This window comes from Ovis canadensis, chromosome 1, assembly GCF_042477335.2.
Source record: "Ovis canadensis isolate MfBH-ARS-UI-01 breed Bighorn chromosome 1, ARS-UI_OviCan_v2, whole genome shotgun sequence".
In the NCBI taxonomy this organism is placed as follows: Eukaryota; Metazoa; Chordata; class Mammalia; order Artiodactyla; family Bovidae; genus Ovis; species Ovis canadensis.
Genome location: NC_091245.1, coordinates 120539254 through 120563778, shown reverse-complemented (window position 1 = coordinate 120563778; position 24525 = coordinate 120539254). Strand labels below are relative to the sequence as shown.

Below are 24525 nucleotides of genomic sequence, written 5' to 3'. Positions count from 1 at the left end.
AAAGAACTCTGGCCAGTGCATAATGCAGTCCACATAGTAAAATACATAATAAATTTAAAACAATAATAATAATAACAATAAGAATGCTAGTAATAATCCTATGATAAACATAAGTTCAAAAGGAAAATGGCCTTGTGGAGTCTGAAATGTGTAATTGTTCCACGATTTTTTATTTTTTTTGGTTGCCAAATAATCTTTTATTTTCCTTTTTTCTTTGCAGTTCCTACCTAGCTGGGCACTGCACCGCACCACTGTTGTTTGATGTCATGAAAGTTGTGGCCATCAACACTGCAGCCCACAGATTGGGCGGTCTCCAGGATTTCTTTAATGGTTCCAGAGAATACTCTAGCTATTAAAGACTGATGCCACATCTGTCAGGCAATGTTGACAAGCTCATCAAAAGTGTTATTTCCACTGCGCTCAAAGTTTTTCTGCTTCTGTCTTTGTACTTGAGGGCTCTGATGATCAGGGCAGAAGCAGAAGGCACCGCCTCAATCTGGACCTATCTGTTCTGAACGGCCAGTTTCACTGTCATCCTCAGGCCCTTCCTATCACCAGCTGCCTTGGTGATGTCATCACCAATCTTTTTTGGAGACAAGAGCCAGAGGACTGATCTTGGGAGCCAGGGCATACGTGGCACCTACTTCCCCACTGGTGCACCTCAGATACACAACTCTGATCTCGCTGGGGTCTAAGTTAGGTGGCATGGTGAGGTCGGCTGGTGTCAGATGAACCTGCATTTGGGACAACTGAAAAAAGGTGCATCTTTGTTTCCTCCAAGCCGAAAGCTCCACCATGTTTTGATGATAACTTTATGTGAGCCTGTCCCTCAGTGAATTTCTGAGGCTTCTCCTAAAACTACTGGTAGTTCATCTGGAAATGCTTTCCCAAACTAGCACTGTTTCAAGACATCAAGATTCTTCAATTATTACAAATATAGCAGATATATTCACTGGTGCCCTGGTCTTTCAACATCTTTTGCCCTCATCTCAAAGAAAATGATGCCTGATCATAATCTCTTAAGAATATAACTTTCTAATATCAACCATGGCACGAATAAGTCTCACAGAACAGATAAAAAACATTTGTCACTAAGAATTCCTGATAGTATTTTTGGAATGCCATTCCATAACTGTAGACTAGGCTGAATTAATAAATTTATTTGGCTTTTTCAGTTGCCAAAAAGATCTTGATATTTATTATCCTGGAGAAAAATCATCTGAATGAAAAAATCAAGTGAATATAATTCAGGTAAAAAGAAGATAGTTAAACTGACCACAAACTCAGTCAATCAACAGGTTAAAACCGAATCCTCCTAAAACTGAGCTCTTGTCTGGTTAAAAGATGAGTTGGTTGCTTTAAAATAAAATAACTTTTAATCTTTCAAAACAGTTAAATATTATCAGAAAATAATATCTTATATTTTAAAATTTTAATCTGATGTCATTTTTCTTTATTAATTATAAAAGTTACAAAAAGCCAACAATAAATTTTTAAAAATAATAAAAATAAGCCAATGGTAATGGAAGTGGCTGCACTAAAGTCTGCAGAACTCTAACGCTGATTCTGAGGATGACTAAACAATAAAGGATTTAGAAAGCACATGACGTGACGGGGAAATGCGAAAGAATTTAGAAACCTTCAGTGCAGATTTCTTCCTGCCATCTTAGCTTTCACGCTTTCTCCACACTGAACACACACTGCCTATTACCATCACATTTAGATCCTACCCAGCTTCAAGGCCCAGTTTAAGCTCCACTTTCTTCAAAGCCTTCCCTGATCTTCCCAGCTAGAAATGATATCTCCCTACACTGAATTCCCATGGACTCTTGTAATACTTATGATTATTCTATTACATTTTCACATATGATCTCTATAAGAGAAATTTCTTGAGAACAAATTAATATTTTATTCAATTTCAGTGATTCTACTGAGAACAGTATAGTCTTACACACAGGAGACAAAACAAAAGGAGCATAGTACAGAAGACAGGAGGCTGTCTGCTTACTGTTATAGACATGTGTTTATTGATATGCCTGACTCTTGTCAAGTAACTAAACATCTAAGCCTCAATCCCTGATCTACAGAAAGAAAAAATAATGCCTCATATGGTTGTTATAAGGATTAAATGAGGTAATCTATACAAGTGTTTAACATACTTAATGAGCGTAATACTTAATGAATGACAGCCACTGTTATATTACTTTATAATAAATTATCATATTTATAATACTTTATAATAAATCTATATACTTTATAATATATGTACTAATATAATAAATACTTTACAATAGATAAATTAAAAAAAAAAAACACTATACAGTCCTAGAATTCTCCAGGCCAGAATACTGGAGTGGGTAGCCTATCCTTTCTCCAGTGGATCTTCCCAACCCAGGAATCCAAGTGGGGTCTCCTGCATTACAGGCAGATTCTTTACCAACTGAGCTATGAGGGAAGCCCTTTATAATAAATCACTTTATAATAAATGTTAAAACGATGAAAACTTAGACTAGGGCAATGACTTCTAGGAAAGCTTTCATTTTTGAAAAATAAGAAAAATCATTTTATTGCTAAGGGCAGAATTCAAGAGTATAGATAACACAGTTACATAACAGCAGAATAGGATGCATTAAAAATTGTTCTCTGTCAAAGCATGAGTCCAAGCTCAGGGTAGACGAACAGTTGTCAGGAATACTGATGAAAGAAATCTGCTCTCTGATTAAACAGTGAGCAAGGCTTAACATTTGTCTAATAATTTTTACTTTAAAGAAAATGCCTTGGTTTTTCTTACTGAAGTTTATAAAACATTATATAACTTCTGGTCTCCAACTGTCATCTGAAATACAGTTAATCAGATTTAATTTAGGATAAAGTACTCTGGCAGGCAGAATGGCCACTCAAAGATGTCTACATTTTAATCCCAGAAGCTGTGAATAGTTACCTTACATGGTAAAAAAGATTTTGCAGATTGGATTAGGTCAAGGGTCTTTAGATGGGGGTGTTATGCTCAATTATCTGGGTGGACCCAGTGTAACCACAAAATGGTCTTTGTAAGAGTGAGAGGAAGGCAGGAGAGTCAGAGAAGATGTGCTAAGAGGAGCAGCCGTGAGAGAGAGGAAGACAGGCAGACAGGCCTAAAGACACTTTACTTCCGGCTTGGAATATGGAGGAAGAGGCCATAAACCAAGGAACACAGGTAGCCTATAGAAGCTGCTAGAAGAGAGAAGGAAACGAATTCTCTCCACAGAGCTTCTGGAAGGAATGCAGCTTAGGGCTTCTGACCTCCAAAGCCGTAATAAAACTGTGCTGTTTTACCCAGCAATTTCACAATTAGTTCTATATTCCAAAGAACTATGTACACTGGTGCACAATTCACAATGGAAACAACCCAAGTGTCCATAAACAGATGAATGGATAAACAAAATGTGATGTAAACATACAGCTATATACTGTACAACACAGATGAACTTGAAAATATGCTAACTGTAATAAATCAGACACAAAAGAACATATTGCACAATTCCACTTAAGTAAAGTATCTAGAATAGGCAAATTCAGAGACAGAAAACAGATCAGAGGTTACCAAAGGCTTGGAGAAAGAAGCAGAGTTACTGTTTCCCCTAGGGGAAGCATCCTTTCCAGCATCCTTGTACAGAAAGCTGTGTTATAAGAAATATCATTACTACTCCCTCTAATCCAGATGGATACTATATTGAAACGATATTATTTGGAAAAATAATACAATCTTACATTTTCTTCACTTGTGATCTTGGACTTCTTGAGCTAGGCTATGGAAAGGCCATATACTCCTGTTGGCTAGATTAAGCCATACATCTACTCTCTTTAATTTGACCTCAAGAAGCTTATTAATATTTTTTTTATTTTAATCAATCTCTTAAAGGTAACTATGTCAAAATTCACTAACTTGACTTAAATCCTCAAATCTATCTCATTCAAAATCTTTGAGGCAGTATGAGATAATAAAAGGCTCAAGATCTTTGCAATCAAAAATTACTAAATAGTTCTGAATTTATTTCCCTTATCTGTAAAATAGGCATAATACTACTTACTTTTATCAATTATGATATAAAGTATATACAATAAAGCAGCTAGCCATGCACATATAGTAAGAATTCAACCAATGATAAATGCTGCCATTATTATTACTCTTATCTCTGTCTTCCTCTCACATGAAAATGAAATTTTTTCATCCTCTCAAATGAAAAATGAGAAAAATGGAGAAATTTAATGGAGAAAATGGAAAAATGAAAAAAATGGAGAAATGTAAATTATTCCTAATTTTCCATCTCCCTTCCACCTCAATATTCTGTCACTGTCTGATTTTACCTTCTTCTCCTCAATATTAAAGGAGGGTGTATCTTTTTCTATTTTCAAAGTTGACCCTCTATTCTGTACTTCTGATCCCACCTCCTCCTCCCTCAGTTCTCTCAGCTGTTTTTCTTTAACTTCTTTCTCTCTGGCGGCTCACTCCACCTGGCCTATGAGACATCACCACGGCACCTTTCTACACCTCCTCTTGAATTACCATAATCTACCCTGAATCTGTCACCTGCACATCTGCCTCATCTCTAAGGGACTGCCAACTCTTCAAAGACTGAAGGGCTCTCATTTATTGGTACTGACACCTTTTAATAACACCAAGTATAATATTATTATTATTATACATATAGGATAGGCACATACTTTATAGTAAATTAATAAACCTAAACAACAGATTTTCTGTGAACATGTAAGGGCTATCTGACAAAAGTGCATTGTCAGACTTAGCTGCTCAACCTAGGTAAGTCACTCTGGCTGGAGAAAGGCAAAGAAGTACCGTCTCAACATAATCTTAAATACTCTTATAATACATTCTTTTAAAATGTCACAAATCAAAAATTATTTTTTCCTGAAATGTTTAAAATTGTAGTAATCAACACAAAAGTATTCTGAATCCAGAAAATGTGAAACTTCAGTTTTATTATAATGCTGAGTTCTCTTCCACTGAAAATTTTACTTGTTATTCACAAATTAACAAAATCCAAGAATCCATATATTCTTTACAATTAATCTCCAGGCTTGTTTGTTATATTTTTAGATAGAAATCAATTTATAAGCATGTAAGTATTGGAATAAACTATAATTTTATTTTATTATTTTTTACTTTTTGGCTGTGCCACACAGCATGTAGGATCTTAGTTCTGCAACCAGGGATTGAACCCACATGCCCTACAGTGGAAGCATGCAGTCTTAACCACTGGACCACCAGTGAAGTACCAATAAACTGTAATTTTACACTCAATGGATCAGACATGGTAATTTACTATGCAAGCTGGAACTCAAATGTATTTTTATGTTCCTGAGCTAACCACCTGACATCAGTGGGGGACGCTAACAACACAGTGACAGACCTTTACCATTTAAAAAACTGACTTTCAAGGTTACCCTCAAGTGAATACAAAAGCCTGTAACATGGAAGTAATTTTTAGTTTTATAAAGGCGACAAATGCTTCAGTCAACATACAGAAAGTGTGAGTCATCAAGCTTCAGAGTTAAGACCGTCTCATGTTTGATCTAGCTTCTATTATTATTGCATTAGCAGTAATTCTTGAGAAAAAAGAATACAAATTTCCCCTATTTTGTAAAATCAACCATTATTGCTGGTGATGGAAATAAAAAAAAGTCTAAGAAAGCACCACCCACAGAATCAGTTTTAGAGACATTAAAAAGTAAAATATCTAAATTCATACTGCTCAGCTCTACGGTAGGAATGAGTCTACCAAGCACTCCATCTTAAAACAGGGCGAAATTCATGAGACTGTTTCAGCAAATGTTTCAGCTAGAATTTATCTTACACAGCTCTATAAATGGTTTTAGACCTGAAATATACACACAAATGTTGCTTAAGTTTTCAGTTTTATTTTATGGGAGGAACCATATGTAGGGCATGAAACATATGTCAGGTATAAACCCTGACCCTGCCTTTATTTCCCGGCTGGCTTTGTGCCTCAATTTCCTACCCCTTGAAATAATACCTAACGTGCAGGGCTCTCATAAGAACTCAAGTTAAACCAGGTAATGCATATAGTACTTAAGATTTCTAAAAACATGTCATCAGGGTTTTACTGAGTGTGGTACTCAATAAATGGTAGCTACTGTAACTTCTATTACAGTGATGGATTCCCAAGGAATCCGATACAGTCAGCATTCACGGGGTTGTCCAATCATTCTGGGTGTGTTTCCCTTCTTTAAGAAATACACGACTCATCTTTGAATCTGTTCTTTCGGCATAGGTGTCCTGCTCATTCTCTTCTAGCATCTTAATGCTATCAATTGCCTTATTTCTCTCTGCAAACAAGTCCCACACCTAAGTGAGATGGCCAAATACTGGCAGAGGGACTGCAGCTACAAAAAAAAAAAAAAAAGCAAGATGGAACCCAAACAGGAGATATAAAGGAAACTGGTTGACACTTCAGACAGAGCAGAACGCTGCCCTTCCCTTCTCGGGATGTATTTACCGCAGTCTATCTGGCTAGCCTCAGAGTAACTTTAGCAACACATTCAATACAATAGGAAACCTCACTGCTCAGTTTCATACAAAGAAGCAGGTATGTTTTAAAGATTAAAAGATTAACAAGTATCTCCAGGTACAGAAAAATTTTAAATGAAAGAAATATAGGCAGGAAGCTCCTATACTGGTTCAACTCATCTACTTCAAATTAAAAGGTGCTGTAGCTAGGAGCGGTGGAAAACAAAGACACTTTCCAAGAGGGACTCTCATTTTTGCTGTCTCCTATGTGTGGGTGTGTGCTAAGCTGCTTCAGTCGTGTCCGACTCTGTGACCCACCAGGCTTCTCTGTCCATGGGATTATCCAGGGAAAAATGTTGGAGAGGGTTGTCATGCCCTCCTCCAGGGGATCTTCCTGATCTAGGGATTGAACCTGAGTCCCCTACATTGGCAGGCAGTGGACTTCCCTGGTGGCTCAGACATTAAGGAGTCTGCCTGCAACGCGGGAGACCCCAGTTCAATCCCTGGGTCAGGAAGATCCCTGGAGAAAGAAATGGCAGCCCACTGCAGTACTCTTGCCTGGAAAATCCCATGGATGAAGAAGCCTGGCAGGCTACAGTCCGTGGGGTCGCACAGAGTCGGACACGACTGAGTGGCTTCACGCCACTTCTTAACCACTAGTGCTGCCTGGGAAGTCCTACTACCTCCCATAGCTAGGCTTTTTAAAAAATAGTTAGGCATTTAAAAAATGACAAGTCAAAGAGGCAGCCCTCTTTGCTAGTAAAAAACCTAGTGAAACTATTACTTTCTGGGCATCCCTTCTTAAATGGTTGTATATTTATAATTCATGCCTTTACTAGAGGGGAAGTCCCTGTACCATCTCTGGCAGATAAAGATACACAGTCAGGTATCAGGAGTCAAGAGTATGGGCTGTGGAGACAATCTATCCTTTACAGTCTCACCTCCTCCCAAGGGGAGGTCTCAGTTTCCTCATTTTTATGATATTAATTATCTCCTGATAAAGGGTTTAATCAAGCATAATTTTTTTCTAAAAAATTACCAATTAAAAGGATGTATTAAGAATGGATATATTTTTATCTACTTATATTAAAAATATTACTTCAATACAGTTTATACTAAATGTGGATAAGATTTCCCATCTTGATTAATATCCATGACAGGAACACTTTTTACTGAACGGCTACTGTATAGGTGCCAAAATGGTTAATGCATTTCTTGTAGTACTCACAATGGCCTGTGAAATTCATTATCCCCATTTTATAGGCGAACAAATTAAGTCTCAAAAAGACTGGGGAACCTGCCTAAAGTCACAAAGCTAGTAAGCTACTCATACTTCATACTCAGAACTAACTGACACACAGGATTATTCTCTCAACTACTCTACAGTTTCTCTGAAAAAGATTAAACAATCTGCAGAAGTTACATAATCTTAAGTAAATACAATCCCAGTTCCTGCAAATACTAACTTATATTTGAAAACTCAATACTCACATTGGTTTTTATTCACCGAAAACGAGTTGAATGGGAAGTTTTTTGTTTTAGCCCTATTACATTTACTTAAAAGGCTGGATCTAAGAACCATCTCTTACCTGTGCTGCTATCTCCACTCTCCATAGATGGTTTACCGGTTTCCGATGGATTGTTCATTCTTGAGTCTGCAATAAATTAGAGGAGATTTCTTAAAACTTGGGGATGTGGTTGGGTAGGCAAAAATTGTGGCAAACAAAAAGGTTAAGAATACTGATTAATGTTACAGCCCTAAAGTTCAAGGAGAGATGGTGTCAAAACTAAAACATTGCAAACTATAATAAAATTTCATCTGAAAGAAATTTAAGATTTTCATAACTCTGAAATGATCCACAAATAAATCATCTTTTAAAGAAATATAAGATTCTTCCAACAGAGATAACAGAAATCTAACCTGAAAAATTATGAGTATAATATAAAAAAGAGGAAAATGATTTATAATATGAAGCATAGAGTATATTACAGAAACAAAATTGGGGTGAGTGGGGGAGAAGTATACCTCACAATGTAAAATATGTTATTCCCAAATAGTTTCTTTTTTCCTAAGTAAAGATATTCATTAATTATAACCTAAATAAGCTACTGGTAATCTTGATAACAGACTGGACAATAACTCAACAGAATAAAAAGAAAACATGTCTAAGAAAAATAACTCCATATTTACTCTCCATGCCCCCCCAAAACAAACTAAACATGCATCAAGGTGAAAATATACCAAATTCATACAATTATAAACTAGTACAAGAAGCTGGACTACAAGGCATAACAGATACATCTAATAATTACAAAACTAAGTCACAATCATACTCACTTAAAAATGATACTGCCTTGATATCCTAAATGGACACTTTCATAGTAATAATTTTCATCAAGAATATTAATTATCTTAGAAGATATGCAAGAGGGAAAACAAGAACATGTGCACTTTATTTCTACCTCTAAACTATACTTTTATATATTATATATCTTATTCTATTTCTCTTGCGAGCTGAAACTTGGCATATTTATAATCAAATAAGTTTACTGTCAAGGAAGTTCTAACTTTTCTGCCCATCAGGTTAAGAACCATTTAACTATAATCATTAGTAAAGAATAATACTTAAACTGAATTTATTCAGATTTTTGACTCAAGAGCTCATTTTGTCATCTGCTTAAATGTTTAACTAGAAAATCAAAATAAGCGTTAGTAGTCCCAATCATGTTGCCCCTAGTTATTTCATCCACAGGCATAACTCTAAGAATCAAGAAACCTCCCACAGATTTCATCCAATCTGGAAGCCGTACAATGGCTTTTCTAATACAGTTTTTGAAACAAATGCTTGCCTTATGGGCTTAAGCAGTTCTAACATATCTTTGTTCTGTTCTTCACATGTTCAGAGTTCAAATTTGTTAAGTCTGCAGTCATAAATGAAGGCAGTTCTATAACTTCCTTCCCAGACCCATCCAGAAAAATTTAAATATCATCTGAAAGCATACCAAGTTTTGAAAGCAACAGGTGTACAGCTTAGTAAATATCAGCTTTCTGAATGACTTAACCAAAATCTTATGAATGTCAACAAAAAGTCACAATAAATCTAATAGAATATACTAATAAAGTATACGTGCTGCTCAATGCTTCCTTTATAATGTATTTTAAAACAAAATGGGAAAAAAAAGATGAACTAGCTTAACATTCATCAGAAGGGTAACAATTTTTTTCCCACAAACCATAAAAACAAAGCTAGGCATAGTTCTTAACAAGTCATGGTCTTGTATAATTCATATCTTGGTTTCCACATGTATAAATTAATAATTATGTCACAGATATTCTATATGAATCCTCTATGCATTTTCTATTAAACTCTCAAGAGTTTAATACACATACACAAAAATAAATAAAATCAAATTCTGACTAACTATACAAGTATGAATGCTGTACACTGGAATGGAATGGAAAAATGTTTGAATGATATTAACTGTGAACTGAAAACAACAGAATTTCTAATTCTAAAATATAATGCCAAAAATATTAAAAAAGGTACTTTCCTTTCTTGAGTTCCCAACTTAGTAGACGTAAAAGAGTAAATACAAGGAAGTTTTATTTATGTTTGAAGCTTTTTTTTTTTTTCCTCTCTAGGCACAATAAACTGACTGTTGAGTCTAAAACACAGTCTACAGGTTGCTCTTGGACTCAGTTCTTGACATCAGTTTGTTATTTTAGTCATTCATCCTTTTTCATAGTGGTTTCTATCATGTTGTATAAGTATCACTACTATCTTGGGTTTAGACCATGCCTTCTGCCTAAAAATTCAAACATTTTCAGATCTATTATTTTATTATGAACAACTGCAACGGTGTTGGGGACAGCCTTCATTTTTCAAGTGGGAAAAATTACATATAGGAAAAAAAATAATCCGGGGTTCATAACATCACTTGGAGATGTGACCAGAGTAACCCAAAGAGGTTTCAACAATTCTTCATATAAACAGGAAAAACTCAGCACAAAATATGGTCACTATAGTCACAGCATATCTAAAAACCAAAGTGCCTCAGTCTATTTTAAACCTTAATCAAAGACAGTTTATATATTCAAGCCACACATTTCTCTCCCCAAATCTTATTGTTCTTTAGGGAAAAAACTCTAAAAACACACTTTCCTGCACTTAAAAATTGTTTCCTGAAGAAGAGAGTTGATTTTTAAAAATAAAAAAGGCTAGTATTAATCAAAATTTGAAAACAGGTAACAGTTTCTGAAATCTGGAAATTGATCAACAGTCCTACTGCAGTTAACCATCCCAACTACCTTCTGCATTAGGATTTATGGCAACAACTATGTACTGTGGCTCCATCTTACTTTTCACCAGGCCCTTTTGGTTTTTAGATAAGATATTCATATTCAGTATGCAAAACATTTTTACTAATATGTACATATTATCGAGGTACACTTTATATCTTGTTTCAGATTTAGACTGTTTTTTTAGAACAATATGAAATGCTCTCAACAGAAATTTCCAAAAAGCAAAAATGTCCTCCATTCAAGCAGAACTCTAAATCCACACTATTTATTGAAAATATCCTCTGAACCAGAAGAGCTAGTGGTAGGGAGGAACTTACTGTAAATTCAAGCAGGCTTATGCTTTGCAAATGCTCTCCTCCTTCCCAGCTCAGTCCACTTCTCCCCCCTCCCACAAGTTGGTTGCATATGCGATTAAGTATTTATGCATAGTCAACCCTACACACACTATTTCCATATTAAAGCTTATAAGAAAGAACTGTGCTGGTACCCACCTAGGACATAGTCACTGCAGTCCAGCATTGCTGTGAAATCTTCTAGAGGTTCAGACAGTCCAAAGCAAGGAAGAAACAGGTAGCGGTTTGGTGTGGGAGAAAGAAGGTACTACTATTTCTAACAAATCTACACTATATTCTTTACAGAACAAGGGTGGGTGGTGGAAAGTGGATTAGGGGGAGAAGCAAAATACAACTTCAGTTACACCATAGCAATCTTCAACTGAATAAGGAAACTTCAGTTGCTCAGAGTAGTTTTAGTCTCTCTTACCAGCTAGGACTGACATTGTCAAGGCAACTGAAGCATGAAAAGTTCCCCTTTTTGTAATAAAATAGAAACAAAGATTGCAGCTGGCAGTTTCCATAATGAAGCTTAATCAGTATGCGCGTGATTAGGGCCTTATGCAAATCTCTCCTCGTTAGCACAGCAGCCAGCACTTTGAAGTCCACGAACAATTCATTTACAGAATACACTGAAAGCACCCCCTGCATAATTTAAATCATTGCATAAATATTTATCAGTCTATTTGCATATTAATTGGCAGTGCATGAAGGGAAAAATTATCTCCTGAGTGCCAGCATAATAATTAGGAGGATAAAATGAGATTTCTTCCAATGGTCTGGCTTCTTGGACCTAACTTAAGATAGTACTGAGGGAGAGGGGAGGGACAGGAGACAGTGCTCTGTTAAATGCCACTGAAATGACACGTACAAATCAGAAACAACTCTACAGACTTAAGCACCTTTAATCTCATTCCTGCTGGCAACAATGACTTCAGTAATAAGAGGATTTGCAAAAAGCTTTCGACACAATCCAAATAATCCCAAGGAAACAATTAGCAAGGTAGAAGCAGAACACAGGGCTGTCAAGATGGTGCTAGCCTACTGATAGAGAATTTTCCAAATATTAACATACACTGCCAGGGGAAAGTCCTACTTTAAAACAAGGAACCAACAAATGTCTGGGAGCAATGCAGCATCTATAAAATTATCTTCAAGAGTATGAAAACTCATTAGCTACAAATTCTTTGATACTATCAAATTAACCAAATAGATTACCTGAATGCCACATATCACAAAATATCCTTCCCCCATCAAAATCAACCTAAAGTATATGACAATTTGTTATTTACAATATCAATCATCAAAAAATGGGTCATTAAATTGTGGAATTACTTAGTATTTTCCAGTAAATTTCACTTAATGGATATGAATCTATAAACTTAAAATACTTGCAAAAAATATATTCAATTTAAAATGAATTTACAAGGTAAAACATCAATCCCAAAATTTTAGGTATTACCATATGACAACATTCTAATGTAATCATTAGACAGACAGTTTGAGACAGTTCTAAAATCCCATGAAACAGGCATCACTACTCCTTTTTAAAAATGAGGAAACTGAGGGACAGCTTTAGAGCTGAAGTATTTTACCTACTGTTACACGAATAACTTGGAGTCAGAATTTAAAACCAGATTTTGCGGACATTAAAACTTGAGCACCTGGCCACTACAATACCTGTGTACAAATTATACATCTAGGGAACCAGCACACATGGAGGGCTGAACCAAGCAGCAGACTGAAACAGTTTATTTTCAGCGCAGTAAGGAAACCAGCAATCGGTGACAGTGACTTTGTGTTTAACAGTCAAGTGAGTGTGGACACACAGAAGAGTGCACTGGACTTGAGAGCTCTTAACGGTATCATTTCATTTATACTTGCTTTTATTCAGAACTTATCCTCAAGCATGCCAAGTGTCTGATTCTTAAAAGCATGTATATACCTTTCCCTAACAGTAAGGATGGAATGAAACAATATGCATATGAGGAAATGAAACATAAGATTTCTCTAAGGGATGTTCAAAAGATTTCCCTGCAAGTCAACAACTTTGCTACGAACAGAACCAAAAAGCTCTCTTACCTTTTAGAGCAGCACTCTATTTATATTGCTAGTTTTTCTGTTTTATAGAACCACAAAATCTGTAAGAGAGGGAGTTTGGGGGAGAAATTTAACACTGACATGTAGTGCCTGTGAGACTTTCCCTCTTTGAACCTTCCTTTCCTCATCTGTAAAATGCTATCTTTTTCATGAGGCTGCTGTGAGGATAAATGTACCTGTGCTTCTCAGACTAGACCCTGCACTGGAGCAGGAGGTTGCTGTGCCAGAGAAGACATGAAGACACAGGACAAACATGGTGTATCTTCTGAGAACAGCGATTTTATTCAATAATAATTCACAATACTTTGTATTAAAACAATCAATATATTATGGAACAGAAAATGAAACAAGTGAATTTTTAAGGTAGAATGTACAACTTCTATTTGTCAGGAAAACATGAGAAGTAGCGATGACTGTGATGAGAATTTAGTGGATGTCAGTCAATAAATGCTTTTTTTCCTTCTTCTGCCTTCATAAAATTTTACATTTACTGCCTGCATTTATCACGGAATCTCTTTGAACCTCACAATGTACCTTTTTCTACCGTACGCGGTAAATACCACTCAACTGTATTTCTGATGCCAACTAGGTCTTTCATACATCAGCCAAGGATAACTTATAGCTACAGAGAGACAATCACAGGCAACTAAGGAGTGTTTACTGGAAGATACCTGCAGGGCAGTATAACAACCCTCCTCCCCCTCAGATCAAGAGAGTTCCACAGGGTCTTTCTGCACAGCAGGCCAATACCTCACCAACTCACGTAAGTGAAGTCGCTCAGTCCTGTCCGACTCTTTGTGACCCCACGGCCTGTAACCTGCACCAGGCTCCTCCGTCCACGGGATTCTCCAGGCAAGAATACTGGAGTGGGTTGCCATTTCCTTCTCCAGGGGATCTTCCTGAGCCAAGGATTGAACCGAGGTCTCCCACACTGCAGATAGATGCTTTACCCTCTGAGCCACCAGGGAAGCCTCTAACTCACATAGGCTACTATGAAATGTGAGACCTCCTTCCCCTCTACTGCATAACTCACCACCTTCACCCCAGGATGAGGGAGAGAGAAGGCAGCGTGAGATGCAACTATCCAGGATGACACGAAGCCTCACCTTATCCAGGCTACTGACTCTGTCACAGCGGTAAGGGTGAAGAAAACTCCCTTTCTGTCACTCTTGATCTAGGTACTCTGCATTCTAGATGGAAGGCTTAAATATTGGAAGGTTGGCCAAGCCTTTCATAGATGGATCGGGGGAGGGATGGCCACCACTTCTCCAAGAGTCCCCTAACCATGGGATACTTAGATATCAAAGAGGGGAACAGACAGAGAGCTTTTTCCACAAAGTCTCAAATGGTCCTGGTGGCTCAGTTGGTAAAGAATCCATCTGCAAAGCGGGAGACCTAGGTTCGATCCCTAGGTTGGGAAGATCCCCTGGAGAAGGGAAAGGCTACCCACTCCAGTATTCTATACAGTCCATGGGGTCACAAAGAGTTGGACACGACTGAGCTACTTCCACTTCAAATGTTCATTTGGTCCTCTGTCTGTAATAGCACATTAAAGCTTAACCTAAAAAGAATATCCTTTTTAAAAAGAAGAACCATTTCTGGGAGGTTTGTGGGATTGCTATTCACACTTCAGCATGAATTAAATCAATTATAAACTGCTTTCCTTTTAAGACCTAGTTTGGCTTTCCTGGTGGCTCAATCAGTAAAGAATCTGCCTGCAATGAAGGAGACCCGGTTCGATTCGTGAGTTGAGAAGATTCCCCTGGAGAAGGAAATGGCAACCAACTCCAGTATTCATGTCTGGAAAATCCCATGGACAGAGGAGCCTAGCATGCTGCAGTCCATGGTATCCCAAACAGTTGGACACCACTTCTCGACCAAACCATCACCAAGACATGGTTTAGGAGTTGATTAGTAAGGTAACAATTGTTTCCATTGGAAGAGGTCAATAAATACTCCTTTTTAAAATAAATACTTTTATTAAGTATAGTTGATTTATAGTGATTCAGATGTACAGCAAAGTAATTCAGAGACATATCTTCAGATTCTTTTCCATTCAGTTCAGTTCAGTTCAGTCGCGTCTGACTCTTTGCAACCCCAGGAACCGCAGCATGCCAGGCCTCCATCAACAACTCCTGGTGTCCACCCAAACCCTGTCCACTGTGTCGGTGATCCCATCCAACCATCTCATCCTCTGTCGTCCACTTCTCTTGCCCTCAATCTTTCCTAGCATCAGGGTCTTTTCAAATGAGTCAGCTCTCCGCATCAGATGGCCAAAGTATTGGAGTTTCAGCTTCAGCATCAGTCCCTCCAATGAACACCCAGGACTGATCTCCTTTAGGATGGACTGGTTGGATCTCCTTGCAGTCCAAGGGACTCTCAACAGTCCCCTCCAACACCACAGTTCAAAAGCATCAATTCTTCAGTGCTCAGCCTTCTTCACAGTCCAACTCTCACATTCATACATGATCAGTGTTAAAACCATACCCTTGACTAGACGGACCTTTGTTGACAAAGTAATGTCTCTGCTTTTTAATATGCTGTCTAGGGAGTAAGCGTCTTTTAATTTTATGGCCGTAGTCACCATCTGCAGTGACTTTGGAGCCCCCCAAAATAAAGTCAGCCAGTTTCCCCTGTTTCCCCATCTATTTGCCATGAAGTGGTGGGACCAGATGCCATGATCTTTGTTTTCTGAATGTTGAGCTTTAAGCCAACTTTTTTTCACTCTCCTCTTTCACTTTCATCAAGAGGCTTTTTAGTTCTTCTTCACTTTCTGCCATAAGGGTGGTATCATCTGCATATCTGAGGTTATTGATATTTCTCACAGCAGTCTTGATTCCAGCTTGTGCTGCCTCCAGCCCAGCATTTCCCATGATGTACTCTGCATATGTTAAATAAGCAGGGTGACAATATACAGCCTTGACGTACTCCTTTTCCTATTTGGAACCAGTCAGTTGTTCCATGTCCAGTTCTAACTGTTGCTTCCTGACTTGTATACAGGTTTCTCAAGAGGCAGGTCAGGTGGTCTGGTATTCCCATCTCTTTCAGAATTTTCCACAGTTGATTGTGAGCCACACAATCAAAGGCCTTGGCATAGTCAATAAAGCAGAAATAGATGTTTTTCTGGAACTCCCTTGCTTTTTCAATGATCTAGCAGATGTTGGCAATTTGATATCTGGTTCCTCTGCCTTTTCTAAAACCAGCTTGAACATGAGGGAGTTCACGGTTCACATATTGCTGAAACCTAACTTGGAGAATTTTGAGCATTACCTTACTAGCGTGTGAGATGAGTGCAGTTGTGCGATAGTTTGAGCATTCTTTGGCATTACCTTTCTTTGGGATTGGAATGAAAACTGACCTTTTCTAGTCCTGTGGCCACTGCTGAGCTTTCCAAATTTGCTGACATATTGAGTGCAGCACTTTCACAGCATCATCTTTTAGGGTTTGAAATATCTCAAAGATGGAGAAACTCTATACAGTCAGCAAAAACAAGACCGGGAGGAGATCGTGGCTCAGATCACGAACATGAACTGTTTTCCATTAAAGGCTATTAAAAGATATTGAATATAGTTCCCTGTATTATATAGTAGGTCCCTGTTGTAATCTGCTTTATACAGTAGTAGTTTTAGTGTGTATATGTTAATCCCAAATTTCCAATTTATCTCTTCCTTATCATGTCCCTTAGTAACCGTAAGTTTGTACTGTATGTCTGTGAGTCTATTTCTGTTTTGTAAATAAGTTCATCTATAGAATTTCACTTATTTGTCTTTCTCTGACTTATTTTTCTTAAACATGGTAATATCTAGGCCCATCCACATTGCTGCAAATGGTGTTATTTCACTCTTCTATGGCTGAGTAACATTCCACTGTGTGTGTATGTATGTTACATCTTATCTATTCATCTGTCTCTGGCTTCTTAGGTTGCTTCCATGTCCTGGCTATTGTAAACAGAGCTGATATGAATACTGAGGTGCATGTATCTTTTTGAGTTGAAGTTTTCAGATATATGCCCAGGAATAGGATTGCAGGATCATATGGTAACCCTATTTTTAGTTTTTAAAGGAATCTTCCTACTTTTCTTCATAGTGGCTGCACCAATTTACATTGCCACCAACAGTGTAGGAGGGTTCCTTTTTCTCCACATCCTCTCCAGCATTTATTCTTTGTGGACTATAAACAATAGCCATTTTGACTGGCATATGTGAATGATGCCTCCTAAGGTTGCAGTACAGGGATTTCAGTACACACACACACAAGAACAAACAAACAAACAAACACACAAAAACACAATAAACCCCCAAACCCCAAATGGAATGTCTATCATTTACTAAAAATTTAGATTACCAAATACCAAGCAGTATTTATTTTTAGTAATTACCTTTTATCAAATCTTTACAAAGCATTCAACTTGGGTTTTCACAGGAAACTTAAGTTTTTCCAGAAACTTAACTTTTTCCTTGATTTATTTAACAATTATTTAAATTGTCTAATTAAATAAGAAGTATAAACCAGTATGAAAAGGCCTGACAGCACAAGCCAGTAAATGAACCCTGATACTCATACACCTCCTGCACCAGCAGCAGCTATGCACTGGCATCCTAAGGAGTAAGCACTTAGCATGCTGAGGGTTTCATCAGGATGTTTCAAGCGGAATTCTGAGGGCATCAGTTAAACAGATCTGTCATTTAGGTGGTGGTTTGTTGAGAAAGCTGCCACACTAGAACACAGCCAGTATTTAAGAGGCTCATGGTTTGGTCTCTTCCTTAACCAGTGCTACCTTCTACAACCACGCCACAGCTCATTTACTGCTCAATCCAACACTCTGGCATTCTTCGGGAAACATAGCATCATTACAAAATCCAACCCTGGATTGCTTAGCTGTAAAAGCTTAAATCTTGTGTAGTTCTACTCAACTTTTACCATTACACTAAACTTTTCTATTTTATCATCCTGGTTTTTATTTCTATAACTGTCTTTTGTCTTAAACAGTTTTGCAGTCATTCATCTCATGTATGAACACATTCAATAAGTATTTACTAAGTGCTGTCAGACACTAGAATAGGAATTGAGACTACAATGCTGAGTCACAGAATGCTTACAATTCCACAGTAGACAAAATATTAACCAATCATCTAAATACAGAACATGGCACATTTGTAATTCATTCATCCTTGGCTAATCTTAGAGGTCTCCAACCTTAAGAACAGGAATGTGACTTTTTCTCTGATTACATTTCTTAAATCCATGAAAAACAGACTTTGTTCTATTTAAAACCATGTGCTGCTTTGGTTATTCCCATCCATCCTTTGAACTAGGCTTCCCAGGTGGCTCCTGATGAAGGTGAAAGAGGAGAGTGAAAAGGCTGGCTTAAAATTCAACATTCAAAAAACAAAGATCATGGCATCTGGTCCCATTGCTGCTGCTAAGTCACTTCAGTCGTGTCCGACTCTTCGCGACCCCATGGACTGCAGCCTACCAGGCTCCTCTGCCCATGGGATTTTCCAGGCAAGAGTACTGGAGTGGGGCACCATTGCCTTCTCCGCTGGTCCCATTACTTCATGGCAAATAGATGGGGAAACAATGGAAACAGTGAGAGACTTTATGTTTTGGGCTCTAAAATCACTGCAGATGGTGACTGCTGCCATGAAATTAAAAGATGCTTGTTTCTTAGAAGAAGAGCTAAGACAGACCTAGATAGCATATTAAAAAGCAGAGACATCACTTCGCCAACAAAGGTCCATCTAGTCAAAGCTATGGTTTTTCCAGTAGTCATGTTATGGACATGAGAGTTGGATAATAAAGAAGGCTAAGCACTGAAGAATTGATGCTTTTGAACTGTGGTATTGGAGAAGACTCTTGAAAGTCCCCTGAACAGCAAGGAGATTAAACCAGGCAATCTTAAAGGAAATCAACTCTGAGTATTCTCTGGAAGGACTGATACTGAAGCGGAAGCTCCAATACTTTGGCCACCTGATGCGAAGAGCTGACTCACTCATGCAGTTTGCAAGCAAGTTAAATAAGCAGGGTGATAATATACAGCTTTGACGTGCTCCTTCGTTATTTTGCTCTATACCAATTTTACTGTCACATGTGTAGATTCATGCAATCACCACTGCAATCAAAATACAGAACTATTTCATCACAAAGAATTTCCCCACTGCCACCCCACTATGGCTAAGTTAAATATGAAAGTAAGCAGGATGACAATATACAGCCTTGCCAAGGTCCTTTCCAAAATTTAACCAGTCTGTTGTTCCATGTACAGCTCTAATTGCTGCCTCTTAACCTGCATAAAAGCTTCTCAGGAGACAGGTAAGGAGGTCTGGTATTCCCATCTCTTTGAGCAATTTTTGTTGTGATCCATATAGTTTATTGTGACCCACAGTCCTGTCTGTCTTGGGTGGCTCTGCATAGCATGGCTCATAGCTTCATTATGTAAGTCCTTCATCACAACAATGTGAAGGGTGATCTATGAAGTGAAAAAAAGTGAAAGTGAAGTCGCTCAGTCGTGTCTGACTCTTTGTGGCCCCATGGACCATAACCTACCAGGCTCCTCCGTCCATGGGATTTTCCAGGCAAGAGTACTGGAGTGGGTTGCTATTTCCTTCTCCAGGGGATCTTCCCGACCCAGCGATCAAACCCAGGTCTCCCACACTGCAGGCCGAGGCTTTACTGTCTGAGCCGCTAGGGAAGCCCATGAAGGGCTTATCTATGAAGGGAATGTGCTTATTTGCCTTCATATCACCTTCAGTGACATATCCATTTTTTCCCTAAATTTTTCTAAAAATGCAAAAATCTGTCGCTTTGCTTCTTTTGGCCATTTCCCACAACTTGTGGGATCTCAGTTCCCCGACCAGGGATTGGATGGGGACCCTTGGCCATGAAAACATGGAGTTCTAACCATCGACCAGGAAATTCCCTCTAAATCTCCTTTTTTCTAAGGATTTGTTTTTTTTTGGTCCAGTTCTGAGAATTCTTTATACATTGTTGATAACAATCCTTTATCAGGTATGTGTTTTGCCACTATTCTTCCTTACTGTGGAGTCTGACTTTCTATCCATTTAACAGAGTTTTGCACACAGAAAAACTTTTTAATTTTGATAAAGTCCAGCTTCTCAATTTTTTTCTTTTACAGAATGTGCTTTTGGCGTCATGATTAAGCAGTTTTTACTGAGGCCTATGTCTTAAAATTTTTCTTCTGTTTTTAATCCTAGTGTGAGGTGTAGGGTAAAAGTTGTTTCCCCCCTCACTTGTTGAAAAGACACTTCCTTCACTGTTTTTGTACTTTAGTCACAAATTCATTGGCTGTACTTGTATAGATATTTCTGAGTTTTATATTCTATTCTACTAATCAATGTGTCAATGTCCCTAATATTGAGCCTTGATTCTTATAAAAACTCTTGAAATTAAAGATGGATTCTTCACATTTTCTTCTTTTAAAAACTTTATTAACTTTTCTAATTCTTTTGCATTTCTGTATTAATTTTAGGATAACAATACCTATTAACAACCTTAACAGAGTTAATGGATACACACTACTATATAAAATAGGTAAGTACAAGGACCTACTGAGTAGCACAAGGAATTATACTATTTTACAATAAACTATAAAGGAAAAGAGGGCTTCCCAAGTGGCTCTGTGGTCAAGAACCCTTCTGTCAAGCAGAAGTCGGGGTTGGATCCCTGGGTCAGGAAGATGCACTGGATAAAGGAATGGCTACCCGCTCCATTATTCTTGCCTGGAGAATCCCATGGGCAGAGGTCACAAATAGCTGCACACAACGAAGGGACTGAGCGGTGCAGCAGCGATGGAGAAGACTCTGATTTCATGTATCACTTTGCTGCATATCAGAAGCTGACAACGCTGTAAATCCACCATGCTTCAACAAAAAAGCAAAAACAAAAAAAAATCTTAAAGGAATTTTAATAGGAATTACATTAAACCTGTTTATCAATTGGGGAAGAATTCGTCTTTCCTATGTTGAATCTTCTAATCCATGAACACAGCACATCTCTCCATTTCCCTTAATTTCTCCCATTAGTATTTTTAAGTTTTCAGCAAAGAAGTCCTGAATATGTCCTGCTGGACTTTAAATATTCTTTTTGGGTAGGGCTGCTAGAAACAAATTCTATTTGTTTTCTTCCATCTAAGAATATCTTGATTTCTTCCTTCATTCCTGAAGGATATTTTTCCTGAATATAGAATTTTCGAGCTCTTTCTGTACTTGAAAAATATTTTGCAAATGCTTCATAGCCTCCACGGTTTCTGATGATTAATCCACTGTTGTTGGAACTGTTTCTCCCCATACATAAGCTGCCACTTGTCTCATATTTTCAAGATTTTTCCTCTGTCTCTAATTTTACGTAAGTTTTATTATGATGTGTCTTGCACACTTATTTGGGTCTATCTTGTTTGGAGTTTGCTCAGTTTCTTGGAGGTGTAGGTTGAGTCTTCTGCCCAGGATGGCAAGTTTGCATCCATTGTTTAATGGCTTCTCAACCCTGCATCCTTTCCACTCTTCTCTTTCTCTTGTTGGAGTCTTTTTCAGTCATAATCCTACAGGTACCTGAGGCTCTGTTCATTTATCTGTCCTGCTAATGTCTACTGTCTTATCTTTAGGGTCCCTTTGTCCCCTCCATATTCTACTATAAACCTAGCCAGTGAGATTTTTCTTTCAGTTATTATGGGTTTCAATGCTGAAACTTCCATTTAGCTCTTTATATTCACTATTTCTTTATTGAGGTTTTCTGTTTTTTCACTAAGCCTTTATTTTTTACTTCTTTTACTGTTTTGGTGAAGAAATTACTAGTGGAAATGCATTATTTTTTATTATTTATTTATTTATTTTTAATTTTTACTTTATTTTACTTTACAATACTGTATTGGTTTTGCCATACATTGACATGAATAAAAAATTATGGGAACATGTAAAAAAAAAAAAATAGAAGCCGGCTTGAAACGTCTCCCATTGACCAACTTTTGGACAATTTTAAGAAAAAGTTCTTCCTTACAGTAGAATATCAGGAAAAGCAACATTTGGAAACCATTATATTAGGTTGATACAAAAGCAATTGCAGTTTAGGGCTGTGAATTTTAAATCATTAAAACTTGGCTCAAACACATCTTCATTAACAAAATAGGAACCATTTCAATCGACACATTTTTGCCAATGAGAAATAAGTTTGTTTACTCCTGTAGCATAAAAATCCTTTCTTCAGGATTCTTGAACTCTTGCAAGCATTTTCTGTCTCCTACTGGTTGTGGAAGTGTTTTGCCTGCAAAAAGCTGTCGAGATGCTTGAAGAAGCCGAGGTTGGTTGGTGAGAGGTCAGATGAATGCAGCCGGTGGGGCAAAATTTCACAGTCCAATTTGTTCTCTGAAGCGTTGCTGGTGCAATGTGCGGTAGGATGCTGTCATGGAGAAGAACTGGTAACCAATTCTGCTGACCAATGCTGGCTGGAGGCCTTGCAGTTTTTGGTGCATCTCATCAATTTGCTGAGCCTACTTCTCAGATGTAATGGTTTCAACAGGATTCAGAAAGATCACACTGGCAGGAAGACCACCAAACAATGACCTTGACCTTTTTTCGGTGCAAGTTCAGTTTGGGGAAGTGCTTTGGAGCTTTTCCTGGCCCAACCACTGAGCTGGCCGTCACCAATTTGGTATAAAATCCACTTTTCATCACACATCACAATCCAATTGGGAAATTGTTCGCTGTTGTTGCATAGAATAAGAGAAGACACTTCAAAATGACATTTTTTTTGGATTTCCAGTCAGCTCATGAGATATCAAACTTTTTCACCTTTCCAATTTGCTTGAAATACCAAATGACCATAAAATGGTCGATGTGGAATCTTCGGCAGCTTCTATAGTCATAAGAGGATCAGCTTCGATGACTGCTCTCAGCTGTCCATTGTCCACTTTTGATGCCCGGCCACTATGCTCCTTATCTTCAAGGCTCTTGTCTCCTTTGCAAAACTTCTTGAAGAACCATTGCACTGTATGTGTGTTAGCAGTTCTTGAGCCAAATGCATTGTTGATGTTGTGAGTTTTCTCTATCGCTTTATGACCCATTTTGAACTCAAATTAAAAAATCACTCAAATTTGCCTTTTGTCTAACATCATTTCTACAGTCTAAAATAAATATAAAATAAACAGCAAGTAAAAAGTTATAGGAGTAAAAAAACAAAGCAGGAAATGTGCATTAAAATAATGTATAATATAATCTCATTTATTTAAGAATGCATTCCAATATGAAATGGCAAAGTTCAACAACGTAAAACCAAAGTTACTTTTGCACCAACCTAACAGTAGTAAATTCAGTCAAGAAACAACCAATGCTAAATGTAGTGGGTGAAAATTTGATGAGAAAAATTTACAGTTTGCACACAAAATATAAGACTTTCCAGGTAGCGCTAGTGGTAAGGAACCTTCCCGTCAATGCAAGAGACTTAAGAGACAGGTTGGATCGCTGGGTTGGGAAGACCCCCTGCAGGAGGGCATGGCAACCCACTCCAGTATTCTTGCCTGGGGAATCCCATGGACGAGGACCTGGTGAGCTACAGTCCATGAGGCTGCTAAGAGCCCACAAAATATGTGCTAATTACAAAGGGAAGAAGTGTGCCTTGCAGGAAGGAAGCTTGGTAAACACCACCATAACTGAGCGATCAAAGGGAGTATCACTAGTCAAGAGACAGATCAAGCCTCTAGCCTCTAAAAAATGAGAACACGTCACTCCCGCGAGATTCCTGCCATAGACACATAAGCCTGACTCTAACCATGAGGAACTAGCACACAAGCTCTAATTCAAACACATTCCACAAAACATATTCTTCTAAAGTGTCACAGTGCTGAGAAATCAAGGAAAGACTAAGGAATCAGTCCCGATGGGAGAATACTGAAGAGAAATAACAACTAAATGCAAAGCAGGATCTTGGATTGCATTCTTTTGCTATGAAGAGCATATCTAAGAGAGCTAAAAAAATTTGAATATGGTCTACAGATTAGTTGGTAGCAATGAATTATTGTGAATTTCCTGAGTTTTATGTTTGCATCAAAGTATGCAGAAGAACGTCCCTATTTGCAGCAATTATACATACTGAAGTATCTGGGAGTGACAGAGCATCAAGTCAGCAGCTTACTCTCCAAAGGTTCAGGGCAAAGTTACCTGTACTATTTTTCAACATTTCTGTAAGTCTAAAATCATTTTACAAGAAAAAGGAAGATATAGCTAAGATTTGAGGGGGAGGAGAGGAAGAGA

At 37.8% G+C, this 24525-nt stretch overlaps 1 protein-coding gene and 1 pseudogene across 27 annotated transcripts in view; both read right to left on the bottom strand.

Moving 5' to 3' along the window:
- POU2F1 (POU class 2 homeobox 1) overlaps window positions 1-24525 on the bottom strand; it is a 196816-nt gene that overhangs the window by 71711 nt on the left and 100580 nt on the right. For 14 of the 27 annotated variants that reach the window (XM_069548058.1, XM_069548202.1, XM_069548220.1 and 11 more), the window contains one exon: window positions 8119-8184. In XM_069548058.1, the coding sequence (XP_069404159.1) occupies window positions 8119-8184 (66 nt within the window). Of the gene's footprint in view, window positions 1-8118; window positions 8185-11149; window positions 11242-11323; window positions 12686-13246; window positions 13306-24525 lie in introns of those variants that run through there. The other 13 variants (XM_069548226.1, XM_069548136.1, XM_069548184.1 and 10 more) reach the window with 7 other exon arrangements.
- Window positions 224-707, bottom strand: LOC138429179 (large ribosomal subunit protein uL11-like; annotated as a pseudogene).